This window comes from Cricetulus griseus, chromosome 3 (assembly GCF_003668045.3).
Source record: "Cricetulus griseus strain 17A/GY chromosome 3, alternate assembly CriGri-PICRH-1.0, whole genome shotgun sequence".
Lineage (NCBI taxonomy): Eukaryota > Metazoa > Chordata > Mammalia > Rodentia > Cricetidae > Cricetulus > Cricetulus griseus.
This window is the reverse complement of record NC_048596.1, coordinates 222,170,786-222,188,539: the sequence shown is the minus strand read 5'-3', so window position 1 is coordinate 222,188,539 and position 17,754 is coordinate 222,170,786. Positions and strand designations below refer to the sequence as shown.

Sequence of the window (17,754 nt, the reverse complement as noted above, 5' to 3'; positions counted from 1 at the left end):
TGTGTGTGTGTGTGTGTGTGTGTGTGTATCTTGGATCTTTTAGGTAAAGTCTAGAAATGGAATACCTTGGTTGTATCATAAATATATGAGTGGTAGCTTTATAAGACACTGCTAGCCTTACTCTAAAGTGGTTGTACTCTCTTAAACCATCTAGTAAGTGTATGGGTATTCAGTTTCCCATTTGCTCCACAGTGTGTGGTGTGTGTGTGTGTGTGTGTGTGTGTGTGTGTGTGTGTGTGTGTGTGTGTGTGTGTGTGTGTGTGTATGCACTTTCTGTGTATGTGCAAGTATCCACGGAGGTCCGAAGAGGGCATCAGATCAGATCCCCTGGTGCTGGAGCTACAGGCTGTTGTGAGCTACCCTATATGGGTGCTGGGAACCAAACTCACTCACTTCCTGAAAGAGCAGCAAGTGCTCTTCATTGTTAAGCCATCTCCCCAGCTCCCTGTCAGTCTTTTTAAGTTTAGCTATTCTGATCCGTGTGTAATGGTATCTCATTGCAGTTTTAATCCTTATTACCGATACTGTTCAGCATCTTGTAGTGTGCTGTTCACCAGCCAACTGTGTGTGTAGCATTGGACTGAGTTACAAAAGTTCTTTATATTCTGAATACAAATGCTTGCTTTTATCATGAAGGACTCTGAAGATTGTTGTGTATGATCTAAAGCAGTGGTTCTCAGCCTTCCTAATGCTGCCATCCTTTAATACAGCTCCTTGTGTTGTGGTGACGGGCAATCATAAAATTATTTCATTGCTACTTCATAACTGATTTTGCTACTGTTATGAATCATAATATAAATAGTTTTGGAGATTGAGGTTTATCAGAAGGGTCACAACCCACAGGTTGAGAACCTCAGTTCTAGAGAATGATCTACACTAGCCATATTTTTTTATTTTGAATGAGTGAGTTCATTAAGTATATTTAAAAAGAGTTAAAGACTATGTAGCAAGTGATAGATACAGCTAATGTGCATGAGGTCAGAGGACAACTTGGCAATAGTTGGTTCTCTTCTACCATGTGTGGGGGACCAAAGTATTTCCGCTATGGAATATTTTGAGATCCAGCCTTTGGTCTCACTAAACATGGAGCACCCGAAAGCTCTGGCCCAATGCCGGTAGGGCTATTGTTTACTATGGCCTCAGGGTAATGTGCCTCTTATTTGCATCTGTATGTGCCTAAGCATCTGACTAGGCCCTCACCTGGGCAGAGGTGAGAGAGGAGACTAACTTGTGAGGACAGAAGATTAAGAGAGAGGGGCGAATGACCAGAGGAGAGAGGAGAACAAAGAGGATGGTTAAGAAACACCAGAAAAGATGGCTAATAAAGAAATGACTCTAGTTCCACAACATGGAACTGAGAGCTCTCTGAAGATGACAAGATGCCTGTGTTTGATCTTTATCGCCGTTGGGTTGCTGGCAGCTTCCAGGACCACACACCCCCACTCAGGTCGAACCTCATGGCTGTCATGGGTTAAAGCTGAGACAAGCCGGGTCACGACACCATGTGAGTCTCGGGGATTGAACTCATATGTCATCAGGCTTGCCACCAGGCACTTTTACTCTTTGAGCCATCTCACCAAACCAAATTATGAAGCTCTTACCAAAGCATTAGAACACAACTGTTTGAAAATTAATTAGGAATTAAGTAACCCAACCAAATGGGGATGCACATGACAAGTATACAGAAAATACAAGACTCATGGGGCTTCGGAAAATCACCAGCCTCCTGCCCGGAAGTCTGAGTAAATAAAATCACCCGTGGAGCACAGTTTCTTTGGTCACTGTCTTAGTTTGTTTTGGGTAGTGCTGGGATTGGACCCAGGACCTTGAACTTGGTAGGCATGTGCTTTGCTGGTCTCTACCTCCCAGCTCAGCCCCACCTCCCAGTATTTGTAATTAAAACATGTAAAACTGATGAACAGAAATTAGTAAGAAATTTTTGACACGTTTGTTTTCAACCTCTTCAGAATGAGGGGATAGTGATGAAAGAACAGGAAAGTGTATAAGCCTGTCCCAGAAGCCACACTCGACATGGCCAGAAAAGTACAAATTGCTCTGTTGCTAGTTGCCTATGAAATTTGGTCACTCAAATTCCTAATCCTGTTACCTTTGGCATCGTCCTTACCAGGGAATGACAGTGCTTGGCTTTTAGTGAAGGAGTTCTAGGCTGAATTTGAAAACTTAAGTATAATGGACCCCTTGTTGGGAACTGGGGTGAGTGAGGTAAAAGAATTCCTCCCAGTCCTTACTGCCAGAATTCTTTATCTAGGGCCAGTATGCCAAGTTGCAGCAAGGGCAGACTGTTTAGGGTTTTTTTAAACTTTTTTTTTTTTTAACTGGCTGTTCTCCCAAATCTGATTTACTTTTGGACATCTATTGGTCCAGCAATGCTTCCCTCAGACACAGCAGGCTGGTGGCTGTGTGGTATGGCCCTGTCAGAAGGCAACCAGCTGTTGCTGTCTACCTGTCTGCCAGCATGTGGAAGGAGATGCCAGCCAGGTGTGAATGAAAATGGGTCAAATTGACAGGGTCAACCAAATTAGGACCCTATCTCCCTAGAAAGTAGAAAGAGCAATACTTTGCTTTTCTTCTGTGACCCAGCTGGGTGTGTAATGCAGATGTGTGTGGGTTTTGCATTCACCAGCTCAACAACCACAGACTAAAAACATTGGAGAAAGAGATTACATCTGCTCTGACTTTAGACATTTTTGTCATTGTTCTCAAAATAATAGTTTGAGAATAATACTATTTACATTGTATTACATTTACATAATCTAGAGACAAACTAGAACATACAAGAGGGTGGGGTGGCGGGTTACGTGCAAATGCTACTCATACACGGTTTGTGTAAGAAACAGGCCGCTTTAGATATCGGTAACTCTGAAACCCAGTCTTCTCAGATACCAAGAGACAACTGTCATCAATTTGGAAAGCACCTCGTCTTCCTAATTACCCATCCAAGAGGAAAGTTCTCAAGGCCTGTGTTGTCATCTAGCTCCAGGCCAACCAAAAGGAACCACAGTCCAACCTCCCTTGGATCATTAGCCCAACAACATGCAATCCAGCCACCTGAGCTCACACCAGGCTAAGCTTGCCTTGCTGCCCACACATTAGCCCCATTAGAGCAGTTCACCACCCTTCATGTATGGTGGCCTAGAAGGGATGGATGAAGGTGGGCCAATCTGGAAGTTCTAAGTGGATCAGGTACGAAAAGGAGCCACCCATGGAGAACAAACTTAGGAATTAAAATTAGAAAACAGTTTGGGGCTCTTATTCTGTCCCTTGGGATGGGACAGGAAGCAGGTAGAATCTATGAGTCTCTTGCCTAGTAAATCAGAGAGGAACAACTCTGAACTTTGCTCAAGCACGAGTGTGTTCTCTAGTTTGGATGAGAGACTGGGCTGATAGAAGGCAACCAGCAAATCCTTTCTGTTGAGATTTATCTTAACATTGAGATGCTCATTCCCCACACACACACATAACCTCAGCATCCTCAGGTAACATAACAAAAATAGCTATAAAATATTGAGGTGTCTGCCGGGCTTTTAGTTTATACCACTTTCCCCCAGAGTTAGCGCATGCTAACTTACATGCATAGCATGTCCAGAGGGCAATGTAGAGCAACAGCTGTTAGCTTTCCATTCCCATAACAAATAGTTGGAGACAAGCAGTATATAAAGAGAAAGGAGTTAGGTTCCTTCTTGGTTTAGAAGCTTCAATCCATGGTCTACTGGCCCTGTGGCTCTGCCTGTGGCCTGTCATGACTGGAACATATGGCACTCATTTCCTGATCAGCAGCAAGAGAGAATGGAAAGGCGTCGAGGCCCACAATCCCCATGAGGTGTTTATCCCAGAACACCTCCTTCTGGGCCCACCTGTAGAAGTTTCCAACACCTCCCAGCAGCACAGAATCAAATGCCAACCTTTTAACACCTGGCTTTTGCAGATAGTCCGAAGTCAAACTATGGCAGCTAGGCTCCTGAACAGCCTTTGTGTTGGGGCTAGGCCTCAACAGAAGCATTGTGGGTAGGAATATACAAATGATGCAGGTGGGTATACACTGATAATCTGGTGAAGCCTGGAAGGTGAGATGGCACCAGCAATAGTGTGTATTTCAAGGGCCCCTTCCCCATAGAGACTAACCTGTGAATGTTTTTAAATCGCTGATACCGCAATTTGTCGAAGTTAGGGCCCGTATTTCACCAATTTACTGAATAAGGAGTTAGGGACCTTGACACTAGCCACACTCCATAAGAACACCATTGGTTTCAAGGAAAAACTTAAAAGCACAGAAAATTCTCTAAGTACCTGTTACCCCACAGAGAAACTTCCTCATGTGGAAATTTGACCAACCTGCATCATGACCACTGTTGAAGCTTCCGGTAAAGGGGCCCACACAAATACTCCATAGAAAAGAGAAATGGGGGAAGAGATGACTGTGTACCCATGGCACTACCCATACTATGCCATGTCACTATGAGCTAGAAGTGGATTTAGCTTTTGCTGTGATGGGACAGGCTGGCTTTTCCTAGTTTTGAAAGGAGAGCACCAGGCCCTGGGAATGGGTTCCTCCATTCTGCCTGTCTAGTGTTTCAGTATTTAAAGCTAGGATGGGAGGTGTAGCTCAGTGGCAGAGCTTGTGCTCAGCATGACTCTTTAACACATGGCTCCCTTGGAGTTTCCTTACGATGATACACAAGGTTGATTCAGCACATTTATTAATAGGCCATAAGCAAACTTAAAATCTGTTTGCTGCAATCCTCTTAACTATCCTATCTGATGGGCGTTCTAATTCCATTTCCAGTGGCTAAGCAAGGGGACATCATATGGATCATATAGATTTGATGCTGGGAAGAAACACAGGAGGTTGCTCACCTCAAAAAAAAAAAAAAAAAAAAACACCCACAAAGAAGCAAAAGGCAGGCATTGTAAGACATCTGAATAAGGGGTGTGCCTTCCCAGGAGCTTTTGGCCTGGGCTTCGCCCAAGCTTCGCCTTGTGAGCCTAGCTGTTGGAGAGAGACAGGTGGGTGAGGGAGATGGGTGACATGTCTCATGCTCCTTTTCTCCAGTTGCTTCAGATCGAGGTCAGACGTGATGGCGGTTGTAGAGGTAAGAAGGGTACAGGCCATCATAATGCCACTGTCGCCACTGCTCCACTGCCTCCCTGGTCCTTTCTTCCTGCTCTGAAGATAAAGGACAAAGGTCATTGTGCAGACTAGAGGACACCCAACTCAGCTGCAGATTTTGATCAGCCACAGCAACTGCTGAAGGGACATGGAGCTGAGCGTTCCTGTGTGCCCTGGAGACTGCCAAGATCAGAGCTGGTAGGGGCCAGCGAGCATTTGTACAAAGGTTTCTATTGCGGATCAGGCAAGAGGATAAAGGTCAGATCTGGTTTCCAGCAGAACTGGAACTAAGGCACCCAAACTGCCTTACCTATACTGCCAGCAATGAGGGAGAGAGTCTTCTGCCCTCACTGGACTGCAGACGAGACACCACTATGAAACAAGTAACATAGTGGCCACATAGGAACATAAGCCATACCTTGAAAACTTACATATGAGGACCAGTGAGATGGCTTGTCTGGGAGTAGTGCTTGCTTTTAACCCTAACAACCTGAGTTCCATCCCTAAAACCCACATGAGAAAACCAGCTCCCACAAATTGTCTTCTCACCTCTACGTGCACATGGGCGCACACACAAATAACAGAATAATTGAAGGACAAACATGGGAATTATTGACAGCATGGAGTGGTGTATGAGTACTTACTCCCTATAAATTGTTTTGTTTTGCTTTTTTTTTTTTTTTTTTTTTTGAGATAAAATCTTCCTATGCAGCTTAGGCGGACCTGGAATTCACCATCCTCCTGCATCAACTTCCTGAGTGCTGGAATTAGGTATGTGCCACCATACCTGGCCCCTTCTATATCTTCTAAGCTTCAAAAATAAAATTTTGTTGTCAAACTAGTTGGAAAAGGGGCAGGTGACGCAAGTGTCAGACACCATGGCTGCTGAGGATAGCTCACTTCTGTGTGAGCCTAAGGGAGGCTTTCTCCCCTTGGTGCTGAAATCCCCTCCTGTATTTGGTTCCTGTAACATCCAGGTACACATAGAGCCCAGCCCTGGGGCGGGGGGCGGGGTGGGGGAGGAGTAGCCTTCCAGACATTTCTCAAGCTCAGTGGAGCAACTCCTCTTGGAGTGGTGACTTTGACATGGATGCTGATTCAGCATCTTTTTCTGGTTGATCATGTGTCCCTTTTAGGAAGCAGCTCACCTGGGAGATCTCAAACTTTCAGTGGCTTAACAAAACTGCTAACTGAAAGCAGGTTGGCATGGGGCTCAGAAAAAAAAGTTGCAGGCAGCATGAGACTGACCTGGGCCCTCTACATATTGTGACAGTGTGTAGTTTGATCTACTTGTGGGGATCCCAGTGGTGAGAGCCGAACCTGTCCCTAACACTTTGACTGGCTTTCAGGAACCTATTCCTCATACTGGGTTGCCTTTACCAGCCTTAATATAAGGCGAGGGGCTCAGTCCTACCTCAACTTGATATGCCATGCATTTTTGACACCATGGGAGGGGGGCTGTCCCATTCTGAATAGAAACAGGAGGAGTGGATGAGGGGGGTGAAGAGGAGGGAGGGGAAACTGCAGTTGGGATGTAAAATAAATAAATAAATTTAATTAATAACATTTAAAAAGGGCATCTTACTACAAATTGTTACGTCCGGTTTATAGCTTTCAGTATTTGTTATTTTTCACTACCCAGAGTCCTTTTAAAAATCACATAAATAAAAGTATTTTACAGGAAAAAAAAAGTTGCAGGTGTGTGCAACAGTCTGGGCAGCTGGACCACTGTGACAGTCATTCAGGATAGAAAGTCGGGGGTGGAGTGAGGTGGTAATGAGTTCAACTTTCTTTCAAGAATCCATTCTGTGGTGAGCTAGGCTGGCTCTCTATCCCCTTTCCCTCTGGAGAGACCCTTAGGTCTCTCTTTTTCCTCCCTGTTCATTCCTTCATCTTTGTGGGCCAGTGGGAAGACACCTCCCCCCCCCCCCCCCGCCAAGGCCTCCTTGAATGTGATTGTCCATGACGGAGAAGAGCAGCAGCTTGCTGTTGAGGCCTGAGCATCTATCCTAGGGAGTCTCCCAACACATCACCGTGTGTGGTTGTGTACATTCTCTAAGCCTCACTCTTTCAAACTGTAAAATGAAAACATTGCAGAAATTATCATACAAATGCTCAATGCCAAAAGCTGCTAGTGACAGTCCCCAACAGCCCCTGCCCTGCTGTGCTTCTCTGTCCCAGTGGGGCTCAAGGACCACAGTCTTAGGATCCTCTGAACCTCACATTCCAACTCATCATGAAAGAGAAAACAGGTTTTTTTTCCATCCAGATGCTAAAAATTTGAAAATGATACATTTTGATCGATTTGGGGGGATTTTTATTTTTGTTCATTTGTTTGTTTTTGAGACTGTTTCACTATGTAACCCATGCTGGCTTCAAAGCTGAGATCCCCCCTGCTTCAATCCACCAAGTAAGTGCTGGGATTCCATACCAGCACCAGGAGGCCTGGCAAAGGCCTGAAACATTTAAAATGGCACCGTGTCGAGTGTTATTAGGAACAGTGTGAGTAAAAATCACACTGACGGGAATTTGGATTCCAAATCCTCAGGTTTGAAAAACAAGACGGCTCTCCTCAGCTGCTCGCCAAAACCAACAAGCATTTGCCCCCGAGGTGACAATCTGAGTTCCTTACACTATGTTCCCAAGAAAGTTTGATTTCCTAGGATTCGAGCCCAACACCTGCTTGCAGGACTTAGCTAGGTGCCACCTGCAGGGCAATGGGCACAGGTTCAGCCCTCGGTCCCTAGCAGCTAGTCTTTTTCACTATGCCCTTAGAGGAAGGACCTCCTCACCCATCAGAGCCCATAAGCCAGGAGAACTAAAAGCCAGCAAAACCTGAATGAAAGCTTTGTGCCTAAGCTCGTGCGCCAGGAAGTTCCAAGAGACCGTGTGTGAGCATGTCAAGCTTGAAATTGGAAAAGACCCAAAGAGAAATATTCCCATTCTCATTCTCCCCCCATTCCCCCTTTCTTCCATCTCTCCTCCTTCCTCTCCCTCTCTCTCCATTATGTGTCCCTATGGATGTTTGCTGTGGGTAATGCTGTGGTTCAGACAAAACCTTCCTGAACTCCTATCTCCACCCACACCTCATCCACCAAGACCTGGTATGACATGTCCTGAGGGCAGATAGGAGCTCTGTGTGTAGAAAGAAGATCTGCCCATTGCCTCATCAGAGATTCTGAGCTCTCTGAATCTTTTCTACTCTATTGACAAGGACGAAGGCTTAGAAAACTGGCACCTCCAACAGATGGGGTGAAGGCACAGAAACCCATGCCAAAAAACAAACAAACAAAACAACACAAAACTTTCAGGATCCATGTTGCTATTGGGTGATGGATAAGCCAAGATGGAATATAGATATTAAAAGTCAGGTACAAGATATGGGAAAAAACAAAGCAAAACAAAACAAAAACAAACAAAAAAAGAAAAACGGTGCTTTTGTGTCAAGACTGTTCTCTTGACCAGATTGTTATTATAGGCTGGGGAGATTGCTTGGTAGATAATGAACTTGTCACATACAAGTGTGAAGCCCAGAGCATCAAAATCCATGTAGATTGCTGGGTGGCCACAGTGGCCCCAGCCTCAGAAGGTCGAGACAGTCTTGCCAAAGCAAGCAGGATAGTGAGACTAGCCATATTGGCAAGCTCTAGATTTGATTGGGAGGCACGATTGAGGATGATTCCTGACCCCAGCCACAGGCCTTCACATGTGCAGGCATGAGCACACACACATGAAAATGAAAAAAGAAAAGGAGAACACTGATTGTTGTGAATAGGTAAGTAAGTGATCTTCAATTTCCTGGATAAAGTAGCACTCAGAATTGGTACATTGATTTCTAAGGAGCTTTTGATCATGACTTTGATATCTTCCCATCAACCCTGTGGGAGCTAAGTCACAGTTTTGGGTGCTTAGATCCACAGTGATTCCTAAACAGAGATGGGGGGGGGAGTGCGTTATTTCCATACAGTCAGCCAATAACTCCCTTATCTCCACTGTCCCCATGCCAGTGTGTCCCCAACCCCCATATGTCCTTTGTCCTCTTCCACAACTTTTCAAGTCTGCATAGCCATTTTTGTGACTTGTTCTTTTCACATCTACCATGGATAGGAACTGAAAATGAATCTTCTGTCCTTGCCTCCCTCCTCCAGTCAACATCAGGGACACATGGGGGCAATCCTCACTATGCTCTCCTCCCCCAAGGATGCTGCTGGGGAGCTCTTACCATCTCTCTGTTCCTCCACAAAGTTCTCAAATTCATTCCTTTGTTCTTCATAATACTCTCTCCGCAGCTCATCATCCCGAAGTTTCTGTCTGTTTTCCGCTGTGAAGACAGAGTTGCTTTTGAGAAAGGAGTAAGGAGGGCACATGTGTGAGGGACACCAAACTGTGCCTGAGAAACTGGATCTGATGTGAAGAGCAGTCATCAAGGGCTTTGCTGAAATGGCTTATGTCTCACCTGGACTTTAAAACATGAAGGGCCTGGGAGGCCACTCCATCCAGTGACTCCATTTTGCAGAGAAAGATGAAGGCCCAAAAGGGGAAAGTGCTTGGCTTTAGTCACAAAGTTAGTGGTGTGATCCAAGTACGAGGCCATTTAGAAACTTGAACTCCCATGATGAGAAATGAACTCTCTAAAGATTAATTGGATTGAAAGTTAACTTTGGGGCTGGAAAGATGGCTCTGCAGTGAAGAGCACTGGCTGCTCTTCCAGAGGACCTAGGTTTGATTCTCAGGACCCACATGGCAGCTCACAACCATTGGTAACTCCAATTCCAGGGAGTCCAGTGCCAGTATGATGGCCCCCATGGGCACCAGGAATGTATGCTATATACATACTACATGCATGCAGACAAAACACCCATACACATAAATTAAAACCTAAAACTTTTAAAGTTAATCTTGTATTGATAAATATCTTCTAATCCATTCTGAGTACCTGTCTCAGCCAAGATATGGGGTTAGCATTGAGATTAGAAGGGTAGATATGAGGTACTGGCAAGAAACCTCCATGGGTGAAAGTGCATGTCACCAAGCCTGGTGACATGATTCAATCCCTTGGACCCATATAGTAGGAGAGAACCGACTCCTGCTACTTGTCCTCTGACATCTGTTTGTGCACTGTAGCAGGTATGCACCTTCGACAAACAAAATACATATACACATACAAAATAAATGCCTAAATGTCACTAAAAAAAAGTGAAGGCAGATAAGAAATATTCCATCCTCGCATTTCTTAAGAGGGACAACCCTGTTACGGAGTTAAGGAGAGTGTGAAATCAAGTGTCAGCAGGCTGGGGAGTGTGACTCCATGGTAGAGTACTTGCCTAGAACATACAAGTCCTAAAGTTCAATTCTCAACATTAAAAAGTAACAATAATACTCAAATAAGTTTTTACCAACCATGATGGCTTCTGTAATAAAAGACTGGGAGCTGTGATGTTCTGGAAGATGATATTTAAAGTTCTTTATGTAAAGATTCTTATGTTTCCTTCAACTGGAAAGCACACTGGAGGCCTATGGGTTATAGGCACTTCAGGAAGATGGGCCCCTCAGACTGCCTCACATTCTCAAGACGTGGGTCCCTTCTCATCACAGACTGGACTATAGTGCTCGTTGTCCTCCAACACTGATATGCAAGAAAAGAAAGAGAAGCAGAAAAGCCAAAGCAACCACAGTACCCATCACCACTCCATGGTATAGAGTGTTAGACTTGCCTAGCGTGCACAAGGCCTTGGAGTCAATACTTAGTACTGGGGGAATACTGAGTCAGGGAGAAGAGAAGAGGAGGGCAGGAAGACAGCAGCAAGGTGCTTACCAACAAGCCTGACAATCTGAGTGTGAACCCCAGAATCTACATGGTGGAAAGAGAGAATCAGCATCCACAAACTGTCCTCTGCCGTCTACACACATGCTGTGGCACACATATGCACAGATACACACAACACAGAATGAATCAACGAATGGGGGTTTTGTTGGTTTTCTTTTGTTGAGGGAAGAAAGAAGAAAAAAAGAAATAAGGAAGTAGAGGGTAAAAAGGAAGAAAACCTCAAATCCTTCCTGGAAGCAAGAAGCTTATGTTGATAAGTATTTTTTTATGTGAATACTAATTAGCTCATTAAAACAAGGTTATCAGTGATTTTACCTTAGTACAGATTTCTGAGAGAAGCCCCATGATTCTTCACAAAGTTCTGCCTTTGTTTACAGTGGCAGAAAACTTTATCCTGACAGAAATAGTCCATAGTCCAGTCTGTCTGCACATACTGCAGATTCCTCAAGAGGTGACTTGGCCTCAGAGAGGTGCAGTGAGCTAATGGAGGCCACACAGCTGCCTGGCCCAGAACACCTTGCATGGCAGTGTCTCCCTTCTGACTCAGTGGAGACTGACATGGCTCCAGATATCAGAAAGATGCTCCAGGAGCATTCAGGTTTTCGGAAGCACACATGAGTGACTACCTGAAGAAGCATCTTTGTAAAAGAAACCACCCAAAAATTGGACGTCTGATATAACAATAACAAAGAATGGATTTCATTATCTACCAAAACGGTGTTTTATAGGATGTGCCAACATTCACATTGTATACGTTTTTAAAAAATAACCAGGTATTGTGCCATGTGCTTGTAATCCCAGAGCAGGATGGAAGAGACATCCAAGGGGCGTGCTGGCCAGCTAGAGTTGACTATCTAGCAAGTTCCAGACTACTGAGAGACTCTGCCTCAAAAAGAAAAGTGCACAACGACTTAGAAACAACTCCCGAAGTGGTCTCCAATGCATACGCACACTCATACTCACGCACACTCACACACACTCATACACTCACACATACACACACACACACACACACACACACACACACACACACACACACACACATCCGTCCAGTTCTTATTCCAAACCAGTTGCAAGTTCATGTTAGTTCCAAGGTGACGCTCCTCTACCTGTCCACAGAGGTGACTATACGGAGGCACTGATGTGAAGTCCTGGGTATTCACTTGGATATGCTAGGCCTCCCTCCATTGCCTGAGCTTCCATCCACGGTGAGAGACCTCAGGCTTAATCATGAACTTCATTATTCTGAATCAGTTTCACAGGACAGGAGATAATTGCCTGTCCATACCTGTTTCCTCCCTCAGTGTCTGCCAGGAGTTGCTTCTCTGATTGCAATCCAGGACTGCACCTCCAGCACAGACTTTCAGTGTTGCTGGACATTGGCTTACTTCAAATTTCAACCTGTGTGTGGTCTGGTGGTTTTCTGACTGTGGTCAGTTAGACTTCTCCAATTTTTAAAAAAGAATGATCTGCAAGTGTTTCCACCTCCATTTTCCCCCATCATTTGAAAATAATCCTGCTGTTTTTACTGAACAAGGAGTCACCTTGCTTCTGTAAGGGACACAAAGAGTTCATTCAGCCACACTCACAAGCCAAGAATCAAGCCACAGACCCAGCCAGGATGGTCTGAGCTCAGAGGCTTGCAAGAATCAGTTTTGGGGTAGGAAACTTCAATGCCTCCTAGGTCAGAGGGTCAAGAACCAGAGACTTCAGAGTCCCAGAGACGCTGAACTTCACAGAAAATTAAACAAACTGAAGAAAACAAACCAGGCATTGTGCCATGCACTTGTAATCCCAGAGCAGAATGGAAGAGACATCCAAGGGGTTTGCTGGCCAGCTAGAGTAGACTATCTAGCAAGTTCCAGGCCACTGGAACAAAGAAAACAAACAAACAAACAAACAAACAAAAGTGCCAGCCCCCTCCCTTCATACATTGCCCTCAGCCTCTTTCTCAGTCTACAGATAAGGAAATTGGAATCAGAGGGAGGCAGTGGCTGAGGCCACTCAGCAGCAGAACTGTCACCAAGCCTACTCTTCTCAGCACTTAGGGCCCTAGTAAAGCACACTAAAGTGGTCTGTTTCCTCCAGACCTGGCAGACATTCCCTCTAAGTTTTTTTCACGTTATAAGTACATCTTGGGGCTCTTGACGTGGCACAGTTTTTAGTATTCTTACCTTGATGCCACATTAATCCAACCTGTGACCCACGACCAATGAAATATGATACCATTTCTACATTTTTATTTCATTTATTAGGGACACATGCATGCCACGGCGTGCACGTGAAGGTCAGACACCAACTCGTAGGAGTTAGTTGTCTCCTACCATGTGGGCTCCAGGGATTGAATTCGGGTCACCTTCACCCATTGGCCATCTCACTGGCCTCAGATAAAGTACTGTTGCTCATTTAGAGCTAATTATTCACCCTAATATCAGAGGCTTTGGTATTCCACTGTGGAAGGGAGACCATCCGGCATCCTTACCATTGACTTCATTTTGGGATTTGGGAGACCGCTTGCCACGCCTCTTGAGGAAATTGGAGGCATCAGATTCTTGCATGAAAATCTTCTGTTTCATACCTGAAACCAGAAAAGTGCTTCTTCACAACCAGCATGGGGTGGGGGAGCAGGATCCACCTGTCCTGCATGCCCCTAAACTCACCTTCCTGTGCCTCTTCTCCAGGTGCCTGTCTGCTGCCCACAGAAGCACTGGTCCCCTCTTGTAGCACTGTGGGGTGAGGTGGAGGGAAAGGCTGCAGCATCAGAGGCCCCAGGGGGGCTTCAAAAATTCTGGGTGTGGTAGCTCGTTAGACTACATTTGGGGCCCTCTGCCCTTCAACATACCAGTCACATAGCCAATCTTTATGAGAACCTACCATATGAGCTGGCTTGTTTCCTATTTGTTATCTTTGCTATTTTTCTCCATTATATTATCTCGTACACACACACACACACACACACACACACACACACACACACACACACACACACACTTACTAAGCATGGCTACCTTAATAAACATACTCCTTCCTATCTATGCCACCTGAGCAAATTGACCTGTACATAGAAGGTCTTACTGTGTAGCCAACACAGCCCACCCTTCCGTCCTCCCATACTCACTACACAGGAGCACCATGGCCAAGAGAGATGACAGGAGGATGACTTGTCTCCAGGACATCTTTGCAGTGCACCTCCAGAGACCACAGGGCAGATGCTACGATGAGGTGTCTTGGAGCCCCCAGTACTTCTGAAGCTTCTGCCCAGTGAGTACTCACTTCTGAGTCGAGCAGACAGGCAAGAGAGAGAGAGAGAGAAACAGGAGGCAGGAAGCTGGGGTGCCACTGGGGGAGAAAGGGAGGGGTCCTGGCTGTGGTTTCCATTGGCTGCTCCTGGAGATGTTTTTGGCACCTGGCAAAACCTCCACAGAAGCAGAGCTTGTAGTTGGTAGGGGCCCTGGCAGGGACAGATTTGAAGTGTCCTTTCCAACATCCATGCCCAAGAAAGTGCTATGAAGAATACTCAGCCTGAGTCAGGGTTGGGGAGGCCAACAGCATGTTTCAATGAGTTCTTTGCATTTGCTGGCGGGAGGGTAGGACCCTGGTAACCATGGCTGAAACATATGGGGCCAGAGGAAGAGGGAATTATTCAGAGATCATTTGCATTCAAATGTCAGACCAGTATGGTCCCTGATATCTGGAATATACCCTGATGCGTGGATGCTCACTGAAACACATGGGTCATTTTGATGGTACCTACAGGACTTCCATTGTTCCCTGGGATGATAGTTGTCAAGCAAAACATGGAGCCCTTGATCGAGGGATAAAGCTCAGTGGCAGGGAGTTTTCCTGGCATTTGTGAGTCCCTAGGTTCAATTCCCAGGACTGCAAATTTAAGGAATTAGTTATAAACAGTTTTAAAACATGGAACTCTGGGTTTACCAAGTATGCAGAAGATGACACTAGCAAGCTAGTTCTACATCTTTATAACCTGGCTGGGGGGATGGCTCAGCATTTGAGAATGCTTGCTGCACTTTCAGAGGACTGGAAGTGTATGCTGTCTTCTGATCTCCAGGCCAATGAGTAGACAAGCATGTAGTCCCAGAAGAGGAATGAGCCATAGGGCAGGGCCATTTTGACAGGAATCCTAGGTGAAACAGTAGATGTGGGAAACACCTGTGGCAACCTTGACAACTCCAATCTACCCATGCCCATTGAAAGGCCATCCCATTCAACTGCAGACCTTTGTGAGCACTGACTTTCTCCTTTACTAGTCACCAACCAGTAAGCTTTGGTAAACTTCCCACTTCCCCAGAGTCACTTATCCCCACTTTGTTTATCCACTGTCTATGCCAAAAGGCTTAGAGAGTAACCTTCATGTTGCTCTCTTAGAGCCAGGCTGGGAGAAAATGGTCAGAGATCAGTAGTCCCTGAGCAGAGTACGAGAGCTTTCTAATGAGAATGAAGTGTGAACCTCACATTTCTAAGCTGTTGGCCTTAGATTTGTATCAACTATGCTGCGTTGGTCCAAGAAATGGTCCCTAGGGGCTGGAGAGATGACTCAGTGGTTAAATTCAATTCCCAGCACCCACATGGCAGCTCACAACTGTCTGTAACTCATGTTCCAGGGGATCCAACTTCCTCTTTAAAAAGAAATAAATAAGAGAAAAAAGAAAGAAATGGTCCCCAGCTGCTTCCCATGATCTCCCAGTTCCCTCAGAACTTTCTATCCCAAACCATTGGCACCCTGCTTGTCATACCCATCAGTCTTCATTTGTCCTATGCTAGGACTGCCCACCAGGCTGGGTACACAGCAGAGCTGGCCGACTCATGATGTTGCACCCTGTAGTATAACAAGCCATGTCACTTGGAGAAAGGGTCACAAATCTAGCGACTGGAAAGGGAGCAAATGAGAAAAGTTCTGGATCTGAAATCAGAAGACAGGTAGGCCACAGAAGCTCATGGGCCATCCAGCCCAGCGGAGCCAATGAGCTCAGGGAGATACTCGGTCTCAAAAAATAAAGGTGGAGAGTAATCAAGGAAAGACATCTGGTGTCAACCTCATGCCTCCACACACGTGTGTAAACACACCAAAAAGTATATTTACCACACACACAGAGGGAGAGGGAGGAAAGGAGATTCACACAATGGGGTTTTATTCAGCTTTAAGGATAAATGAAATTATATTATTGTCATCTGCAGGAAAATGGATGGAACTGGAGATCATCGAATTACATAAAACAAGGCAGACTCAGACTAGGGGTGGTGTTGCACACCTTTAATCCCAGCACTTAGGGGGCAGAGGCAGGGGGACCACTGTGAGTCTGGGGCTCATAGGTAGAACACAGATTGCATATACAATGTTGCATAACAAGTTTATTTCATGTAACAAATAGCTTATATTGGAGGTAATGAGGAACTATTGGGAGGTGAGAGGGGTCAAGAGAAGAAAATCAGGGGTGAATATGATCAAAATAATACACATATATGAAAAGTTTACATGAAATTATTTTATACAAATAATATACGATGATGATGATGATGATGATGATGATGATGATGATAAAGGCCTGGTTTGGACCCCATAAGTAACATATCCTAGATTTGGCCAGTGACCTGACTTTTGCACTTTCTTTTTTTTTCTGTTTTCTCCATCTCCACGAATCATCCCATGATCCATCCACCCAGTTACCCAAATCAGAAACTCAGAAGCCACCTAAAGGCACACCTCAACCTCTTCTGCCCTTAGTGTGTTAGTCACCCTTGCTAGTGTTTATTCTCCTTAAGTCTACCCAAGCATTTTCTCTCCATGCCATCCCTGCTGCTCCTGACCTCCCCAGACATCATCTGCCATGCGTGACTGCAGCAGCCTCCTCCACATCTCATCACTTTAGTCTTATCCCTTCATCCTGAACGTCCCAGGGAGGATGCCCTTGAGTATAGCCCTCCAGTCACTTGTCAGTGATTCCTTGTCATATGATGTCAAAATGCATGATATGCTCAGAGCCTGCCAGGCCCCATTGCAAGGGGCCTCAGTGCTAATTCTCCTGTCACACGGGACTAAGGGATAGGGAGGTAAAGTGACTTGCTTGGCCATAAAGCTCAGTAAATCCAGAGCTGTATTGAGCCCAAGTAGCCTGGCCTTGAGGTCTGTGTGCTGGTTGTCAGACTCTCGTGAGTGTGTGTGTGTGTGTGTGTGTGTGTGTGTGTGTGTGTGTAACTTTTCTTCATGCCCAAGCAATGTCTATCTTTTAATCTGTCCACAAACTCCTATGTTCTAGGACTACTAGGGTACCTTCAAATCCTCAGGAGTGGTTGGTTCTGGGTCTGTGGCCATGCTTTCCATTCTGATAGGGCTCCATAAAGTCTTTTTGAAGGAAGATGTACATCACATTCATCCCTAATATAGGAACTAGCTCCAACTAATTGCTTCATAAATGTTTGTTGAGTCAATCAAGGAAAACATTCTTGCATAAGAATATGAAAATAAAACATCCAGCTGGGCATGGTGGCATACCCCTTTAATCTCAGCACTCAGGGGGCACAGGTAGGCAGATCTCTGTGAGTTCGAGGTCAGCCTGGTCTACAAACCAAGTTCTAGACAGCCAAGGCTGTTGCACAGGGCTGTCTTGAAAAACAAAGAAAAAAGAAAATAACCATGAGCTCATTTTTAACGTGTGTCCTTTGTTCTCAAAGGGCTGTTAGAAACCTTGACATTCAAGTTTCAAGCTTCACCTTCTCAGTCTTCACTTCCCTCTGGGACCCTCATGCCACACCTGGCTCTTGGTCTCCACACAGGACAATT

General features: G+C 45.3%; 1 protein-coding gene across 4 annotated transcripts; it reads right to left on the bottom strand.

The window, feature by feature from the left end:
- Positions 1–5,087: 5,087 nt before the first annotated feature.
- Positions 5,088–14,131, bottom strand: Ucma (upper zone of growth plate and cartilage matrix associated). Of its 4 annotated transcripts, XM_027405499.2 has the most exons (5): positions 14,074–14,131; positions 13,616–13,681; positions 13,438–13,533; positions 9,351–9,449; positions 5,088–5,185 (listed from the first exon to the last, which is right to left on the bottom strand). In XM_027405499.2, exons 1-5 carry the CDS (start codon positions 14,129–14,131, stop codon positions 5,088–5,090), a joined length of 417 nt encoding a protein of 138 aa, XP_027261300.1. The 4 variants fall into 4 exon arrangements, with proteins under 4 accessions (XP_027261300.1, XP_027261302.1, XP_035297378.1 ...); XM_027405501.2 differs by lacking the exon at positions 9,351–9,449; XM_035441487.1 differs by lacking the exon at positions 13,616–13,681.
- Positions 14,132–17,754: the final 3,623 nt, after the last annotated feature.

What these genes read in the sequence shown, in the direction of transcription:
- Ucma (XM_027405499.2), bottom strand. Translation starts at nt 14,131, where the DNA reads ATGTCCTGGAGACAAGTCATCCTCCTGTCATCTCTCTTGGCCATGGTG. An exon ending in TGGAGAAGAGGCACAGGAAG is followed by an intron (nt 13,534 to 13,615) that starts GTGAGTTTAGGG and finishes TTCTGGTTTCAG; the next exon opens with GTATGAAACAGAAGATTTTC. An exon ending in TGTGGAGGAACAGAGAGATG is followed by an intron (nt 5,186 to 9,350) that starts GTAAGAGCTCCC and finishes CTTTATCTTCAG; the next exon opens with AGCAGGAAGAAAGGACCAGG.